This window comes from Eumetopias jubatus, unplaced genomic scaffold (genome assembly GCF_037043125.1).
Source record: "Eumetopias jubatus isolate StellerSeaLion01/CBP00866 unplaced genomic scaffold, mEumJub1_p1.0 scaffold_14, whole genome shotgun sequence".
Lineage (NCBI taxonomy): Eukaryota > Metazoa > Chordata > Mammalia > Carnivora > Otariidae > Eumetopias > Eumetopias jubatus.
This window is the reverse complement of record NW_028274820.1, coordinates 96707039-96726963: the sequence shown is the minus strand read 5'-3', so window position 1 is coordinate 96726963 and position 19925 is coordinate 96707039. Positions and strand designations below refer to the sequence as shown.

General features: G+C 40.7%; 1 protein-coding gene across 1 annotated transcript; it reads right to left on the bottom strand.

The window, feature by feature from the left end:
• Window positions 1-11308: 11308 nt before the first annotated feature.
• PIP (prolactin induced protein) lies at window positions 11309-16842 on the bottom strand. The gene is made up of 4 exons (XM_028106165.1): window positions 16748-16842; window positions 14687-14792; window positions 11748-11862; window positions 11309-11430 (listed from the first exon to the last, which is right to left on the bottom strand). Exons 1-4 carry the CDS (start codon window positions 16840-16842, stop codon window positions 11309-11311), a joined length of 438 nt encoding a protein of 145 aa, XP_027961966.1.
• Between the last annotated feature and the right edge of the window lie 3083 nt (window positions 16843-19925).

Genomic DNA, 19925 nt, shown 5'->3' with positions numbered 1-19925 from the left:
ACTGCCTGTGCTCTCTTCTAGGATCATTATGGTTTCAGGTCTCACATTTAGGTTTTAATCCATTCTGAGTTTATTTTTTTGTATAGTGTAAGAGAGTGGTCCAGTGTCATTCTTTTGCATGCAACTGTCCAATTTTCCCAACACCATTTGTTGAAGAGAATGTCTTTTTCCCGTTGTGTATTCTTGCCTCCTTGGTCAAAGATTAATTGACCGTATAATCGTGTTTGGTTTTTTTTCTGGACTCTCTAGTCTGTTCTATTGATCTATGTATCTGTTTTTATGCCACTACCGTACTGTTTTGATTACAGTTTTGTAGTATATCTTGAAATCTGGAATTGTGTTATCTTTAGTTTTGTTTTCCTTTTTCAGGAGTGCTTTGGCTATTCAAGGACCATTGTGATTCCATACAAATTTTGGGATTATTTGTTCTATTTCTGTGAAAATGCCACTGGTATTTTGGTAGAGATTGCATTAAATCTGTAGATTGCTTTGTGTAGTATGGACATTTTAACAATATTGGTTCTCCCAATCCATGAGCATGGAATATCTTTCTATTTGTTTGTGTCATCTTCGATTTCTTTTTTTTTTTTTTAAGATTTTATTTATGGGGTGCCTGGGTGGCTCAGTCGTTAAGCGTCTGCCTTAGGCTCAGGTCATGATCCCAGAGTCCTGGGATCGAGCCCCACATCGGGCTCCCTGCTCTGCAGGAAGCCTGCTTCTCCCTCTCCCACTCCCCCTGCTTGTGTTCCCTCTCTCACTGTGTCTCTCTGTCAAATAAATAAAAGACTTTATTTATTTATTTGACAGAGAGAGCACAAACAGAGGGAGCATCAGGCAGAGGGAGAGGGAGAAGCAGGCTCCCCGCTGAGCAGGGAGACTGTTGTGGGACTCGATCCCAGGACTCTGGGATCATGACCTGAGCCAAGGGCAGTTGCTTAACTGACTGAGCCACCCAAGCGCCCCTCATCTTCAATTTCTTTCATCAATGTTTTACAATTTTCAGAGTACAGGTCTTTTACCTCCTTGGTTAAGTTTATTCCTAGGTATTTTACTATTTTTGGTGCAGTGGTAAATGGCATTGTTTTCTTAATTTCTCTTTCTGCCGCTTCATTATTAGTGTATAGAAATACAGTAGATTTCTGTATATTGATTTTGTATCCTGTGATCTTATTGAATTAATTTATCAGTTCTAGTAGTTTTTTGGTGGAGTCTTTAGGGTTTTCTATATATGGTATCATGTCATCTGCACATAGTGAAAGTTTTATTTCTTTCTTCCCAATTTGGATGATTTTATTTCTTTTTCTTGTCTGACTGCTGTGTCTAGGACTTCCAGTACTATGTTGAATAAAAGTGTGAATAAAAATGTCTCAGTTTTCAGGAGTCCATCAAAATCCTAAAGGAGAACACAGGTAGCAACCTTTTTGACCTTAGCTGCAGCAACTTCTTCCTAGAAACATCGCCAAAGGCACGGGAAGCCAGGGCAAAAATGAACTATTGGGATTTCATCAAGATAAAAAGCTTTTGCACAGCAAAAGAAACAGTCCACAAAACCAAAAGACAACCGGCAGAATGGGAGAAAATATTTGCAAATGACATATCAGATAAAGGGCTAGTATCCAAAATCTATAAAGAACTTATCAAACTCAACACCCAAAGAACAAATAATCCGATCAAGAAATGGGCAGAAGACATGAACAGACATTTCTCCAAAGAAGACATCCAAATGGCCAACAGACACATGAAAAAGTGCTCAACATCGCTCGGCATCAGGGAAATCCAAATCAAAACCTCAATGAGATACCACCTCACACCCGTCAGAATGGCTAAAATTAACAAGTCAGGGAACGACAGATGTTGGCGGGGATGTGGAGAAAGGGGAACCCTCCTACACTGTTGGTGGGAATGCAAGCTGGTGCAACCCCTCTGGAAAACAGTATGGAGGTTCCTCAAACAGTTGAAATTAGAGCTACCGTTCGATCCAGCAATTGCACTACTGGGTATTTACCACAAAGATACAAATGTAGGGACACGAAGGGGTACGTGTACCCCAATGTTTATAGCAGCAATGTCCACCATAGCCAAACTGTGGAAAGAGCCAAGATGCCCATCGACAGATGAATGGATAAAGAAGAGGTGGTATATATACACAATGGAATATTATGCAGCCATCAAAAGGAATGAGATCTTGCCATTTGCAACGACGTGGATGGAACTGGAGGGTGTTATGCTGAGTGAAATAAGTCAATCAGAGAAAGACATGTATCACATGACCTCACTGATATGAGGAATTCTTAATCTCAGGAAAGAAACTGAGTGTTACTGGAGTGGTTGGGGGTGGGAGGGATGGGGTGGCTGGGTGATAGACATTGGGGAGGGTATGTGCTACGGTGAGCGCTGTGAATTGTGCAAGACTGTTGAATCACAGTTCTGTACTTCTGAAACAAATAATGCAACATATTTTAAGAAAAAAGAAAAAGAAGAAGATAACAGGAGAGGAAGAAAAGGGGAGTATGTCAGAGGGGGAGACGAACCATGAGAGATGATGGACTCTGAAAAACAAACTGAGGGTTCTAGAGGGGAGGAGGGTAGGGGGATGGGTTAGCCTGGTGATGGGTATTGCGGAGGGCACGTTCTGCATGGAGCACTGGGTGTTATGAACAAACAATGAATCATGGAACACTGCACCAAAAACTAATGATGTAATATATGGTGATTAACATAACAATAAAAAAGAATAAAAAAAAAGAAAAAAAAAGAAAAAAAAAGTCTCAGTTTTTCACCATTGAGTATGATGTTAGCTGTGGGTTTTTCATATTATGTTGAAACATGTTTTTATTATATTGAGGTATGTTCCCTCTAACCATACTTTGTTAAAGGTTTTTATCATGAATGGATGTTTTACTTTGTCAAATGCTTTTTCTTCATCTATTGAAGTGATCATATAGTTTTTATCCTTTCACTTGTTGATGTGATGTATCATGTTGGTTGATTTGCAAATATTGAACGGCCCTTACATCCTGGGAATAAATCCCATTTGATCATGGTGAATTATTTTCTTTAATGTATTGTTGTTAGATTAGTTTGCTAATATTTTGTTGAGGATTTTTGCATCTATGTTCATCAGAGATATTGACCTGTATTTCTCTCTCTCTCTCTCTCTCTCTCTCTCTTGTAATGTCTTTATCTGGTTTGGTGTCAGGGTAATGCTGCCTTCATGGAATGAATTTGGAAGTTTTCCTTCCTCTTCTACTTTTTGGAATAGTTTGAGAGGAATAGTTATTAGTTCTTCTTCAAATGTTTGGTAGAATTCACCTGGGAAGCCTCTAGTCCTGGACTTTTGTTTGTTCGGGGTTCTTTGATTACTGATTCAATTTTGTTACTGGTATTGGTCTGTTAAAATTTTCTATTTCTTCTTGATTCAGTTTTGGGAGGTTATGCTTCCAGGAATTTATCCATTTCTTCTAAGATGTCCAATTTTTTGGAATATAATTTTTCATAATATTGTTATAGTCCTTTGTATTTCTGTGGTGTTGGTTGTTATTTCTCCTCTTTCATTTCTGATTTTGTTTATTTGAGTCCTCTCTCTCTTTTATTTGATGAGTATGGCCAAAGGTTTATCAATTTTGTTGATCTTTTCAAAGAACCAGCTCCTGATTTCATTGACCTGTTCTACTGTTCTTTTTTAGTTTCTATTTAGTTTATTTCTGCTCTCATCTTTATTATTTCCTTCCTTCTACTGGTTTGGGGTTTTGTTTGTTCTTCTGTCCTTATCTCCTTTAGGTATAAGGTTAAGTTGTTTATTTGAGATTTTTCTTGTTTCTTGAGGTGGGCCTGTATTGCTAAAAACTTCCCTCTTAGAAGGGAAGTTTTTGCTGTATCCAAAAGATTTTGGACAGTTTGTTTTCATTTCCATTTGTCTCTATGTATTTTTTTAATTTCCTCTTTGATTTCTTGGTTGACCCATTCATTGTTTAGTGGCATGTTATATAACCTCTGTGTTTTTGTCTTCTTTCCAGATTTTTTCTTGTGGTTCATCTCTAGTTTCATAGTGTTGTGGTCAGGAAAGATGCATGGTATGACTTTGATTTTTTTGAATTTGTTAAGACTTATTTTGTGGCTTAACATGTGATCTATTCTGGTGCATGTTCCATATACAATTGAAAAGAATGTGTATTCTACTGCTTTAGGATAGAATGTTCTGAATAAATCTGTTTAATCCATTTGGTCCAATGTGTCATTCACAGCCACTATTTCCTTGTTGATTTTCTTTTTGGATGATCTCTCCATTGATGTAATTGGGGTGTTAAAGTCTCCTACTATTATTGTATTACTATTGATTACTTCCTTTATGTTATTAGCTGCTTTATGTATTTGGGTATTCCCATGTTGGGTGCAAAATATTTACAATTTTTATATCTTCTTGTTGGATTGTTCTGTTTATGATTATGTAGTGTCCTTCTTTGTCTCTTGTCCCAGTCTTTCTTTGAAGGTTTATGTTTGTCTAAGTATTGCTACCCCAGCTTTCTTTTCACTTGTGATAAATGCTTTTCCATCCCTTCACTTCCAATGTGCACGTGTCTTTAGGCCTGAAATGAGTCTCTTGTAGGCAACATATAGAAGAGTCTTGCTTTTTTATGCATTGCATCTCCCTATGTCTTTTGACTGGGGTGTTTAGTCCATTTACATTCAAAGTAATTATTGATAGGTATGTACTCATTGCCATTTTGTTACTTGTTTTGTGGTTGTTTTTGTAGTTCTCTTTTCTTCTCTTGCTGTTTTCTCTCATGGTTTGCTAGCTTTCTTTAGTGATATACTTGGATTCCTTCTCTTTATTTTTTGCATATGTATTACCAGTTCTTGATTTGTAGTTACCTTTAGGTTTATATATAACATATTATGCACATAGCAGTCTATACTAAGTTGATGGTCACTTAAATTTGAACCCATTCTAAAAGCACTAAAATTTCAGTCCTCACTACCCCCCGCTTCACATTTTAGCTATATGGTGTCATGCTTTACATCTTTTTATTTTGTGATTCCCTTAACTGATTTTTATATACTTAATTTTACTGCTTTTTTTCTTTCTATTTTTCTTACTCCTGCTTATGGTCTTTCCTTTCCACTTAAAGAGTCCCCTTTGACATTTAACATTTCTTTTTTTTTTTTTTTAAGATTTTATTTATTTACCTGACAGAGAGAGACACAGTGAAAGAGGGAACACAAGCAGGGGGAGTGGGAGAGGGAGAAGCAGGCTCTCCGCCGAGCAGGGAGCCCAATGCGGAGCTCGATCCCAGGACCCTGGGATCATGACCTGAGCCGAAGGCAAACGCTTAACATCTGAGCCACCCAGGCGCCCCAACATTTAACATTTCTTATAGGGCTGGTTTAGTGGTCATGAATTCCTTCAACTTTTGTTTGTCTGGGAAGCCCTTTATCTCTCATTTTATTCTGAATGATAGCCTTGCTGGATGGAGTACTTTGGCTGCATTTTTTCCTTTTAGCACTTTGAATATATCATGCCACTCCCTTCTGGCCTGCAAAGTGTCTGCTGAAAAATCAGCTGATAGCCTTATGAGATTTCCCTTATATATAATGTTTTCTTTTCTCTTGCTGCTTTTAAACTTCTCTGTTTATCACTACTTTCTGTCATTTTAATTACTCTGTGTCTTGGTGTGGACCTCATTTGGTTGATTTTGCTGGGGGTTCTTTGTGCTTCCTGAATCTGGATTTCTGTTCCCTTCCCCAGATTCAGGAAGTTTTCAGCTATTTGTTTCTTCAAATAAATTTCCTACCCCCTTTTCTCTCTCTTTTCCTTCCAGGATCCCTATAACGTGAAAGTTGTTATGCTTGATGGTGTTGTTGAGTTCCCTTAATCTGTTTTCATTTATTATTCTTTTTCTGCTGTTCAGCTTGATTGCTTTCCATTACTCTATCCTCTGGTCACTGATTTATTCTTCTGCTTCCTTTAGCCTATTTATTCCATCTGATGTATTTTTAAGTTCAGTTATTGTGTTCTTTGTTTCTGATTGTTTCTTTTTTATGTTTTCTATCTCTTTGTTGAGGGTCTTACTGAGCTCTTCTACCCTTTTCTTAAGTCCAGTGAGTATGCTCATGACTATTATTTTATTTTTTAAAAAAGATTTATTTATTTATTTGGGGGGGCAAAGGGGGAGGGAGAGAGAGTCTTAAGCAGACTCTAAACTCAGTGTGGAGCCTGACGTGGCGCTCAGTCTCATGACCCTGAGATCACGACCTGAGCAGAAACCAAGAGTCAGATGCTTAACTGACTGCGCCACCCAGGCAACCCTATGACCATTACTTTAAATTCTCTATCAGGCCTATTACTTATCTCCATTTTGTTGAGCTCTCTTGCTGTGATTTTGTCCTATTCTTTCATTTGGGACATACTCCTCTGTCTCCTTATTTGTCTAACACTCTGTGTGTGTTTCTATGTGTTAGTAAAGTCAGCTATCTCTCCTGCTCTTGAAAGTAGTGGCTTTATGAAGAAGAGGTCCTGTAGTGCCCTGTTGTGCAATGTTCCCTGTTCACCAGAACCCGGCACTTCAGGTTGTTTCCTGTGTGTTATATGCACCCTACTGTTGTGTCTGAGCCACTTTTGCCTTCAGTCCGGTTGTCTGTAATGGCTTTCTTTGCCTATTTAGTCCCTCTATTGTTAGTGGGCCAGGCTGTGCTGCCTGGGGCTTGAGTTGGGTGAGCCCAGGTATTTTCCAGAGCTGCACTAGCACCAAACTGCAGGTCGCTCTTGCTGTTTTGTCTCCTGTTAAGCTTTTGTTGATTGCCAGGGCCTGAGTAAGTAAGTGACATCTCATTAACTTTGCTGTGTTCCACTGGTTAGGAGGAAGTCATTGCTCCTGCCTGCTCTCAAGGGAAGGAAATTACACAAAAGCATGACTGTCAGGGATAGGGATCATTGGGATTTTGGATTTTGGAAGGTGCTTACAGAGAGGCACTCTCCCATGACTCAGGACTTAAGTTCCTGGCAAAGAATACCTGGAACAAGTCTGATATTCTGCTGGTCTCTTAAATTTTGGAAATGTGGTGACCTAAAGAAAATAATGTGGATATGCTCAAACTGGTCAGAGTATTTAGGAAGGATTCAAAAGACTCAGGGAGTAGAGCATGCCAGAGTGGATGTATTATACAAGGCCAGAGAATCAATTAGATGATTTTGCTACTTGAGAAATCCCAAAAGACATACCCATTGGTAAAACAGTAAGGAATGCTAGTGGAATGGTGGGGCACTGGAATTGTTAAGTTCATTGGTGGACTTCCTCTCTAGGTTGGGGTGGAATAGAAAATGCTGCTATAGATCTACATTCCCTTGTATCAGTGGGGTTTATAGGATTCTGAACTAGCAGAGGCCTGGAATTGGCACTTAACTGTTGGAGACAAGGTTATAATAATTAAAGTAACTGGCAGCAAGGCCAAAATTATAATGGGAACTTTTGCCAACAGGTATATTTGGTGATGGCTAGTTGACCGTGGTGTTCATAGGAGAAGGATGTGTGGAAAGACATCAGGGGATTGTTTAACTTATATATACAAAAAGTTCAAGACTGAATAAGCAGAAAGCTGATGTTGGCAAACATAATGGCAAATCATAGTCCTTCTCCTAGTTTCCAGACCAGAGTTAGCTCTCGGAGCCTATTGATTCAAAGAAAGACTGGGTCCCCTTGAGGAAGTAACTTGCAACATCACAGCATGTGTTTGTAGTATATATTACCTCAGTCTTTCTTCAGAGAGACTTCTGGTCATTCGCCAGAATAATTATATCTGGAGAATGAGGAAATACCAATCTTTTGAGGATGTTGGATACTGGTTCTAAGCTGAGACTGACACCAAAATGCTATCATGCCTCCATGGTATAATGTGGCTTATGGAAGCCAGGAGATAAATGGGGTCCTGGTCCAAGCCATCTCAGAGTGAGTACACTTTTTCTTATGCTGTGGTCATTTCTCTGGTCCCTAAATGCATAACTGGATGAATATAATAAACAGATGCAGAACCTTTACAGAGGTTCCCTGACCTGTGGAGTAAGCACTATTATGATTGAAATGGGTAAGTGGGATCTGGTGAAATTGCATCCCCAAGCTAAGAAAGTAAGTCACAATTTATTCTAGTGGGATGGTAGAGATAAGTGCCACACTTAAAGAATTAAAGGATGGTGGGTGGTGCTCAGAATTATATCTCTTTTAACTCAGCAGTCTGGCTCATGCAAAGTCAAATGGATGAAAATGGGCCATGGCTGGCTACTGTAAACAAATAAATGAACAGACACACAAAAAAGTCCCTTGACAGCTGCCATATCAGATGTGGTATCTTCACAAGAAAAGATAAGCATAATCTCTGGCACTTACTATGTGGTAACTGATATGATTAATGCTTCTTTTTTTTCTCATCAGATAAAAAGATCAAGAGCAGTTTATGTTTGCCTGGATGGGCAGCCATACATATTCACAGTTTTGCCCTGGTACTATATGAACTTTCCTAATGCCTGTTATAATATGGGTACCTTGATCATCTTGACATTGAACAGAATTCTGGTCCATATCTTGATGATATTGTATTAATCAGATCTGCTGATCAGGAAGTGGCAAGCACTGTAGATATTCTGGTAAGACACCTGTACAATGCACATCTTTAGGGGACTACCCCATCAGTGAAGTTTTTAGGGGTTCAGTGGTCTGGGGCATGCTAAAGGTTTTTTGTTTTGTTTTGTTTTTGTTTTTTGTTTTTTTAGAGAGGGAGAGAGAATCCCAAGCTGGCCCAATGCAGGGCTTGATCTCACAACCCTGAGATCATGACGTGAGCTGAAATCAAGAGTTGGATGCTTAACTGACTGAGCCACCTGGATGCACTAGAATATCTTTTCCAGAAAGTTATTGCACCTTGAATAACCTACCACTAAAAGAGAAGTGCAATACTTGGAAGGCCTTGGATTTTGGAGGCAGTATTTGCTACACTTGTGAATGATACATTCAGTCACATTATTGGGTGACTGAAAAAGACACCTGTTTTGAGTGGTATCAGAGCAAAAAAGGGTTTCTGTAGCATGTTCAAACTTTGGCATGAGAAAAAGTTTACTTACTATGCCTGAATTGTGTCCCTCCCAAAATTCATATGTTGATGCCCTAACCCCTCTCACCCTTCTGCTGACTGTATTGGAGATAGGGCCTTTAAGGAGGTGATTCAGGTTAAATGAAGGCATAAAGGTGGAGTCCTGTTAAGATAGAATGGTGCCTTTATAAGAAGAGAAAGACATCAGACCCCTCTCTTCACCATGTGAGAACACAGTGAGAAGGTACTGGTCTGCAAGCCAGGAAGAGGGCCCTCACAAGAACCCATGCTGGCACCCTCGTCTTAGCCTTATTGCCTCCAGAGCTGTGAGAAAATAAATTTCTGTTGTTTGAGCCACCCAGACTCTGGTATTTTGTTATGGCAGTCTGAGCAAACTAAAATAAGTCCCCTTTATTTTGGCCATATCACTTGGCATATTCTATATGCTATGTGTTTAATCTTTCCTATGGTAGATTAAAGACACTGGGTGTAGCCTCTGGTAAGACCTAGGAAGAGAGTTGCAGAGTAGACCAATAGGATTCTGAAATACAATCATATCATATGCAGCATGGAACTATTTTTTTTTTTTTGAAAAGGAGCACATGGGCACTGTAGAGACCTAATACTTGACCGTGAAACACCAAATGACTATGGGGCCGGAGTATCCCATGATGACTTAGGTATTGGCTGACCCACAAATTATAATTTTGGTGGGTACAGCAGCAATTCATCATACAATGGAAATAGCACAGTTGCAATTAGATCCAACTTGGTCCAGAGTTACAGAAAAAAGGTGGTTCTTCTCTCATGTCTACTACTTCTACTGCACTAACACTCCTCCTTCAGATTGGCCTGCAGCGTCATGGGTGGGGGAGTTCTTATAACTGGGTTTTAGAGATAAAACACCCAGGTGTGGTTTACAAATGAGTTGGCTATCTGGATGAACCAAGGGATATGAACTACAAAGTATGTGCTTCTTTGTGTCTCATGTTAATGCTCACAAGAAAGTATCTGACACAGAGGAGACATTGAACAATTAATTTGTTGGATAGGATGACTGGTTCAGTGGTTATGAGGCAGCTTCTGTTCTCAGCTACTCCAATGCTTGTGTGATGGCCAGTGAGGCAGTGATCATTGACATTGTACATGTGCCTCTCACCATAAGTGATTTAGATGTTTTGGCTGCCAACCTTTCAGCCCAGAGACAAATGCTGAGACCTCAACGTCAGGGAGACCATTTGGAGAATACACTGGTGACATTGGACCCTTTGACTCTTGAGGGGGCAATAGTTTGTCTCTACTGAGGTTGATCTCTATTCTAGGTATGGATGTAGCCTCCCTGCCTGCAGTGTCTTGGCCGGCACTGCCATCCGACAGCTTATAGAGTACCTGATTTTTAGACATGGAATCTCATCTAATATCTCTTTAGATGAAGGGAATCTTTTTTTTTTTTTAATGAAAGACTTGCCACAATGGGCACCTGATCCAGGAATCTACCAGTTTGCATTAATGGCATCATCAGGAAACTACTGGTCACCTACAGCATGCTAGAAAAAACCTCATAAATGAGCAGCTAAGGAGATAGTTTGGAGATCACCACTGTTTAGGGTTATGGTGATGTCCTTCAAGATGTGGCATATATTTTAGAAAAATGGTTATTCCGTGGTGCTTTGTCTTTGATAGCTAGAATATATTGACCTAGGAACCCAGGGTCTCTTACCATCACTTCTATTTGTGGAGGTGCTGGGTTATATGGTATGTGCAGAATTGATTTGATTACATAATGTCAGATGGTTCTCCAAAAGGCCACCAGCCGTGCTTAATGGCTCCCATAGCCCTTCATTTTCCACTAACACCTGGCATCACCTAGCTTTCTGAGTTTTTCCCTACAGTAAGGAAACACAGGGCGTGGGTACAGGAAGGGGCATCATATTTAGGAGCCCAGAGAATTTCAGATTCTGTGAGTCTTCTCTATTTCTTCATCTCTCATTCTTCATTCCAATGGGCAATGAGAACCCATAAACTCCTCAGTAACAGTTCTTTGAGATAACAAAGTTCTAGAAATTCTGGGTGCTGTGAGGCTCCTCTGGGATAGGTTTGGAAGGGAAGACACCACAAAACACAGAGAAGTTTGTGAGAAGTTTATTTTACAGACCACAACAGATATTCCAGCCAAGTTTCCTTAAAGGAACCACCCTGGGGGGCAGTTAGACAAGGGCTTCCACCAAGATCAGACTACCTGTATACCCCGAATGGTATAGAAATATTTTTGTCCATTGGGCACCACTGCCTTATTAGGGCAGATACCTTCTTTTTCAATAATGTGGACCATTGCTGCTATTGCCATAGTTCCTGAAAGAGACAAGGACAAAGATCTTCTCTGATAACACTCTAACCCCATTTCCTGGCTTTTCTACTAGTTTCAGGCACCTCCTTACTAGGGCCCAGTTTCCCTAAATCATTTGCAAATGTATCTCCCTTAAGCTTTTCTCACACAACCCCTCCACTTTCAGACGTGGGCATAGTCCCCATCCACTCTCCCCTCTTCTTTCCTCCTTTCTCTCCACCCTTCTGCCCGACATTCTGCTCCACATCCGGAGTCACATTTCTCTTTATGGTTTCCCCTGCCCTAGTGGATAGTTCTTCCTTTGGATGACCCCTATACTTACTATTGACTTCAAAGTCCCAGTAGAAAGTTCTTGGATAATCCTCACAGAGGCAGGCGGTGTAAATATAATTAAAAGGACCATCCATTGTATGGCTGCCTCGGAGGGAAGTTTTAATCTGTGGAGGAGGAGGTGGGCAGAGAGGACCCTGTGTTAATCTGGGGAGTGGGAAAGGGAGAGAAAGGCAAGAGAGCGTGAAGAAGGAAGACAACATCTTTCATGTGCAAAGAGCAGGGACGGATGTAGACCAGAGGCACCGTGGAGTCCACTTTTGTAGTATCATTTTGGGAACAAAAGTCTAGGTCAGGTTTTCTGTCAACATGTCCTCAAATTCCTGCTTTAGTGCCACCGTGGGTCTGGGCTCTGAAAGGAAGAGTTAGTGAATTGACAGGGCAAGGAGAACTCATTCTGGGGCAGCCTTCACTGGAGAGCAGGTTTGCTGTTGTTCCCTGGCCAGGGATTTCAGGAACTGGTCTGTGACCACAGCGTGGCTCTTGGGTGTGGAGACCAAAACCAGGTCTTGTTGCCAGAACCATGCTCCTCTCGAACTCTGTGACCTTTGATGATTGCAGTGACATCTCTCAATCTCTCTTTCCTTGGTTGTGAGAGGAAAACAGTTACTTACCAAAGTTGGCTGTAAGATAAACAAAGGAAATCTTGAAGGTAAATTTCCTTTTTTAATTTGAGAGGGGTCTACAACTTGAGATATGTAAGTTTCAGCAGCATTAGGAAGTTTTTGTCTGGTTAGTGTTCAGCACGGGGGTGTTATCCTGGAGTTCATAGACCCAGAGGGTCTGTGAACTCAGATGGAAAGAAATTGCATCTTTATTTTATTAACATCTCACTGAAATTGAGTATTCCTCCTGTTATGTCATCAAAGATCCTAAGTGGCATTAGCAGTGTGTATGATTTTATCGTGAAGAGAAACATAGATATGTTAGTATTACTTGGCAGGTTTATATATCTCAAAATATTGCCTGCACTCATCACTACCTTGAACATGGGGACATTATCATGGGGTTGCATGGTCATGGCTGGGGCCATCTGCCTATCTCCTGAAGCTTGCCCAGGTAACTGGCAACCGTGCACCGAATAGCCCGTCAGCTCCAAACAGCGAATTCAAGTGTTCTCACCATTGGAATTTTACTCAGAATATTTTGAAGATCCAGGTGTTTCTTTCAAGAACCCTACCCTTGGGACCCCTGGGTGGCTCAGATGGTTGAGTGTCTGCTTCGACTCAGGTCATGATCCCGGAGTCCTGGGATCGAGTCCCACATTGGGCTCCTTGCTCAGCAGGGAGCCTGCTTCTCCCTCTGCCTGCCGCTCCCCCTCCTTGTGCTCTCTCTCTCTCACTATCTCTCCCTGTCAAATAAGTAAATAAAATCCTAAAAAAAAAGAAGCTACAAATAAAAATTGTTGAACAGAATTAAGAAAATTTCCTACAAATTCTTTCTAATTTACAATATCATTTATTTTATGAGATTCCTTGTACTTGGGTAGGTTTTAAAAAGATTGCCTTATTTTATTGTGTTAGCATTGTTCTTAAAACATAGTCCTTATAATTACTGTAGCACAAAAGTATTTCACATGTGATTTTGTTGATTAAACACACTTTTTTTTACACCTATCACTTTCTCAGGTGGAAATGGTGTTTCATTATCTATCATCACCAGAAACTACCATTATCACAAGACATTCTCATTCCTTTTATCATCTGTGGTTATGATAAATAAAACACAAAATTGAAAAATTATGATGTGGCCTCCCTCCCACCCCCAATTAACATACAAGTTTCATATTCTTGAACTGTAAACAGACAAATTTGACAAAGTAGCTGTGTTGTTCTTTGCTCAGTGATCAGAAATCTTTCTCTTACAGGTATGGGGCCATTTTTAGAATGTATTCTTATGAATAACAGTCTTCATGCTCCCAATTTTGTTTTTGATTTAATCATCATACGTAAATCTAATTTGAGTTAGGAAACTCCTGCCATAGGAAAAATGCTTGTGCTGCCTGAGAGAGTGCCCTTCTGGAAGGAGTCAGTGTGGAGACGCCTGGGTCTTGGCCCTAGAACAGTGGTAGCTAACAAGGGGCAGATTGTGTGTGCGTGACAGCATGTGAGAAGGTTGCTGGCAGGGAGGAGAAGACATACTGTTTCCTGGGGAAGAGCCTCTGTGGATTAAACCTACACAGACCCCTTTTCCTCATGGCCCAGAGCAGCCAAACAGGAGTGATAATGCACAGGTGAGACTTACATGCATTTCCATTTGAGAACCTCTGATCTAGTAAAGGGATCGGACCTCCCTCCCACAACTGCTGAATTGGAGAAAGTGGGGAGGAGAGCGTGGGCTCCTTGTTGGGGAGAGGAGGCTGGAACGAGAATGAACTACTGATGGTAGAGCAAAAGGGCAGAGGGAGAGGCAATGAACACAACCTCTGCTCAGAGCTTACTGCAGGGGAGGGAATCATACCCCATGTGTTCTCTGCAACATCGCTCTTGTGCCCACCTGCCTCAATCCACTGGATGGGGTTGCAGTTTTCCTTGTGAGAACCCCCTATCCCACCCCTCATCTCGAACAATCATGTCCAGGACCTTAGAGGATGTCTTACCTCTTCTCCCCCAGCTCTTACACTTCTCCTCTCTTCTTCCTCTCAGCTCTGCTTTTCTCACTACTCATTCTTTCTTTCCTTCTCATCCTTCCTACACCTCTTTGGATCCAGTTCCTTCATCTGTAAAATGAGAATAGTAATCTTCCCCAAGGTCTGATGATTGTTCTGGGGCTCAAGTAGCATAATACATATGAGAACTGGGAGCATGAGGATTGCTATTCAGCATTTTATTAAGTATAATATGCAACAGTAAAGTGAGAGACTAATCTAATTGTACTCATACCTAAGGAGTCAGAGTTTTCTTGAGTTTACTTCCCCAGGCCTCTACTTACCACCATACATTCTCTTAATTCTGTTCCAACTGTAAGCTTCAGAGTGACTTCTTCATTTTCTTCTGCTGTTTGGGGCATCTGCAAGTTCATTGTTATCACTCTTCGACTGGTTTTGGGAAAAGAGAAGCAGGGCAGAAATCAGAGATCTGTCCACAAGAGAGACGAGCACAATGAGCAGAGCAGAGGGCACAGGGAAGGTGCAAGGGGAAGGGGATGATGGGATCTGAATCATTTGCTGAGCATCAGAACCCTTGGAAATCCTTGATCCTTGTTTGGTTTGGTTGTTTTCTACAGACTTTGTTTTGTTTAATAAAACAACTTTGATGCTTTATTTAAAACAGAGCATCATTGTTCTTTCCACTGACAAAAAAATAAATTAAAAAAGAATAAAAATACAATGTCACATGTCATTTCTTAATAAAATCCTCCAAGTTCTGTTGATTGTCTACTAAGTGGGAAGGCTCAAGTCATTGTTAGTAGAAATATTCCATATCAACAGAATCATACTAAACCTTAAACATCTTAATGCACTGGAGGAATTTTTAGAGTCATCCTTGAGATCCTCCTTCTTTGGTTCCTGGTGGGGCCTAGGAATTTGTATTTCTTTAGCTCTGCAGTGAATTTGGACACATGGCCATATTTGGGAACTTTAGATGCTACCCTATTTTCAAGCCACATACCACAATCTGATGGGAAAAGGAAATGGAGGCAGAGGGAAGTCAAGGATTCTTCCATCAGGGAGAACTGGGTTCAGGACTAGGAGACTTACTTTGTCTCTTCCAGAAACTCCTGGTTGAGCTCTTTTGGTGTTGGGTGGGACAGGAGGAAATTCAGGCTTTTGGCTACAATGCTTCATGGTCCCATTTTACTGGAGTAAAGCATCTCAGATTTTGGAGATATCCCATTTCTTGTACCAGTTGCTCTAGTGCGAAGTGCACAGGAAAGGGTGTGAAGACTTAAGTGTCTCCAAAATTCCTCTCATTTATAAATGAATTTAGGATTGATAAAATGACCAGCTTAGCTAGAGTGAGTGATCAGATCAGCTTGCCTGGGAGTGAGGAGCTTCCTGGGATGAGGGCCTTTTAGCGCTAACACCGAGAAATTCCTGAGCAAACGGTAATGGCTGATCACCCTAATTAGTGTAGCTTATTTCAATGACTTGCTGCCCCATCTCAGGGTGGGGTGACATCTGTATCTGAACCTACCCCTACTCAATGTTTCTTAGGACACTGGCCTCCACTATACCAACTTGTCAAAACTCTGAAGGGTTTACTCCATCCAGGAGAGGATATCTGGTCATGCCACAGAGGGTACCATCAGAATCACAACCTAAAAACCCAGCATTCAAAACCATATTCCCGTAAAGAAAACCCTCTAGATTTGCCAAGTGTCCCTGCTTCTCCCAGACCCTGCTCCATTTCCTACTTCATTTTGCCCAATTTTCCTGCTTCCTTCAAGTATGTACCCTCAATGATTTGGCTTCTGAACCTGTGCTCCTGGATCCTACTGTGGGTGGTGGGTGAGTGTGTACTTTCTTTTGTCTTTGGGCTTCAGAGTAGGGAGAATGTCTAAGCTGCTGGGCTAGCTCAATTTCAGACCATGTGGTCAAGGATCAATGATCAAGGTCTCTGATCCTTTAGTGAGTCCTGCCAAAATTGCTCAAAGCTATCACTGAAACTCACAGACCTGCTAAACATTCTGTTCTAGAAGACGAGGTGTGAGAACATAAAGTTTACTGAGCAGAAATCTAACAAAGGTGTAGACTATGGACAGGATGTAGATCAGAACCAAAGAGCAAGACTGATTGTTAATTACAGCCTTTACGCACACTGGGTGCCATATTTCCATGGACAACCTAGAAGCATCCAGTGGAAATATGAGGGGAGTTGATAGGACTTCTAAGAGGAGAGAAGTGGGACTTGACCTGGGGTTTATAAGTGTCCCTGGGACTGGAGTTCTGGGAAGTTGAAAAGTTTTCAGGAAGGGATATATAGATTTCCAGGCTAGGATAGGAGCCCTCCCTGAAAGGATTTTTGTGAGGAAGAAAAAGGCTTGGCTCACTTGTCTTCCTGAGCTTTGTTGGTCCCCAGCTGCAGACAGAGAACTATGAGCAGGACGCCGGGGCCGGCTCTGAACAGGAGCTGGAGAAGGTGCATGTTGGACGAGACAGGAATGTGATGTCCTAGAGAAGTACTGTCCCAGGTGCCCAGCATACTCCTTATATGTAGATCGAGGAAGTGGGAGAGCTGCCAAGCGGATCCATGAGGTCAATTACCCAATTATCCTTCCCACTCATGCTCTTTCCATTGTTGACCTAAAGTTTGTTTTTCTATGGAAAAAGTCAACATTCAGCTACAGTGTTCGAGTCTGGGAAAGGAGTTAGATTATCCTTCCTCATTTACGTAGTATACCAGAGTTTCTCAGAATAGCCAGGACCTCAAAAAACATAGCAGCTCTTTCCTAGCTTACAGAAATGTTTTCTTTTCCCTCATAATCATATGCCTGCTGTATGTAGCCGTAAAAACAGTCTGCTCCCCTAGTCTCTAAAGAGACTGCTACTGGCTGTGGTAGCAGATTTCAGATTACAGCTGTAGGACACCTTTGCTTGATCCCCTTATAATAAGTTCAAGAGGAGATGTTCTTCAAAAGATTTCATAGGGCTGCTAGGGTGATCAGGATTCTCCTAGGGGCCAGCACCAATCATGACAGGGGAGAAAACTAGAGATGGGCTGCTCTGGATGCTGGGAAATTAAGACTATAAAACTGGGTGGCACGAATTTGTGTGTGATTGTTAAGTCCTTAACTTCAGGGGCTATAACATGAACACGCACACACACACACACACGCACACACATTCTGTTGGTTCTATTTGAGAATCCTAATTCAGCTGGTGTTTGAGAAGGGACAATAAATGCTGAAAGGGTTGGAACCCATATTGGTTGCAAGTGTATTTGAAACTTTGGGTTGAAATCAGGTTCTAAACCCATGATATACCAGGCATTTCAGATGGGAAGGGCAGATGGGGAGTAGAGAAGATAAGGCAGCTGGGCATGTTGTACTGAATTCTTGATATCATTTTTGCTGGGCTTCAAGATGCTTCAGTGTTCCTGGGATATAAGACAGATTATTGTCTATGGAACATAATATTGAGAGGCATTGCATGATGATATTTACATATGTATTAGTTTAAAAGTCATTTTTTTATGTGATGGTCACATATTGGTCAGGGATATCATGGAAAGTAATATCCATAGAATAATGAAACATGGTGAGGATGCCTTACAGGAGAGTAGGAATGACCATATTTTTATTTTTATTTTTTTTAAAAGATTTTATTTATTTGAGAGAGAGAATGAGAGAGAGAGAGAGCATGAGATTGGGGAGGGTCAGAGGGAGAAGCAGACTGCCTGCTGAGCAGGGAGCCTGATGTGGGACTTGATCCCAGGACTCCAGGATCATGATCTGAGCCGAAGGCAGTCACTTAATCAACTGAGCCACCCAGGCACCCGGCCATATTTTTAATCTTTCATTCCATAATGTATTTTTGATTATAGGACTCCTGGGTATTTTAGCTGATATAAATGTTTGCAGATATTGGTTAAACAATTTTGGCTAAATCAGAAATAGATATTTATTCTAGAAACTGATATGGTTTAAGGGCCAATAAGCCAATAAATCACGCAACATAATTTCCTCACCTGCTACCCATACTGCATTAAAGATCTAGATGGAGATGAACAGTATCAGGCAAACCTCGGTTTTAGGAACTAGGCAAGTCCACCTGCAAAAATCCATGTGTCCCAAGTCTGTTCCACAGTTGACTCAGAGGCATCAGTATTCATGGGGTTGAATATATCTGAAAAGATCAAAATTTCAGAGGGAAGATAGAATCTAAGTAACTGCTGCCGTTCTATAGATGGTATGTTGGAAAGTTTTCAGAATGTTATTTAGAAAGTTTGAGGATAATATAATTTTCTTCTTCATGGTATTGTTTAGAAAACTAATCTAGCAGATGGCTCCTAGGAGGAGAAAATGAAACCAAAATTGTCATGCCCTTTAAGTAATAAACAGGTCTAGTAGGTTTCAAAAAACAAATAGAGGTTGATAAAATCAGACTGTAAATAGCTGCAGAGGCTCATAGAAGGGAATGTACAGGTGCAAGGGGAAGGGATTAAGGATTAAAGAGGAGCCTGCCACAGGCTAAATTTGCAAAGAAGGTGATCTTAGACCTGACAGGGCTCACAAAAAAGGAAGGTTAGGAATGACCAAAAAAAGAGTTAAAGAAGCCAATGCACAGTGAACACATACTATGTGCATTACACTGTGCTAAACATTTTACACATATTTACTCAATTTTCAAAACAATGCTATGGAGCAGATTGCCAGCTTTCTTCCATTACAAATGGAGAAATGGAGGCACATAACAGATAAATACGCTAAGCCCAAGTCACATAGCCAGTAACTGGTAGAGCCAAGTTTGGATCCATGTTTTATGGAATACAGAAGTTTTGTTTTACAATAGTTGGAACCTCTTTCAGAAGTAAAATGCAAATTTTCAAATATGAAATACAGATACAGGGCTTGGGAAGAGGTTGTAAGTAAGGGACCCTGAGGCTTCACATCCCTAACTTTACCATGCATACATCTTTTGATGAACCAGAATTTGAATGAAAGCAGTCTGCCTTTGGAACCTGAGCTTTTAACTACTCCACTGCCTACCAGTGAGGACAAGGACCCAAAGAGGCATGCCCAAACACTAATAGAGAGAGTACCAAAGTAGAAAAATAAAGGCCTACTATAAGTAAACATTCATCTTCCATGGCTGACCATTCTAGGGTGTTTCCCCATAAAGTTGATGTGAACAGTCTCAGCATTCATCCTTTCTTTTATGAATTCATCTCTCTACCAATCATCTACCTAGTTCTTTCAGATAATCTATTCTACAAATATTGATTAGGCACCTACCTTTACAGAGAGGTTTAAGGTGATGAGCACACAGAAATGAATTAGACAGAATATAATGGGAGGCAGTCAAAATAACAAATGTAATAGGCTGTGATCAGAATTGTAATATTAGTTTCTGTTTATTGAGGACTAATAAGTATTTTACAGGTTTAACCTAAATGGAGAGGGCAGTTGCTAGACATGTTGCTGTCTGTCCATAGATTTTACAAAGCATCCAAGCAAACATGATAAAATAAAATTTGATTCAGATTTTAAATAATACTAAGGTTCTTTA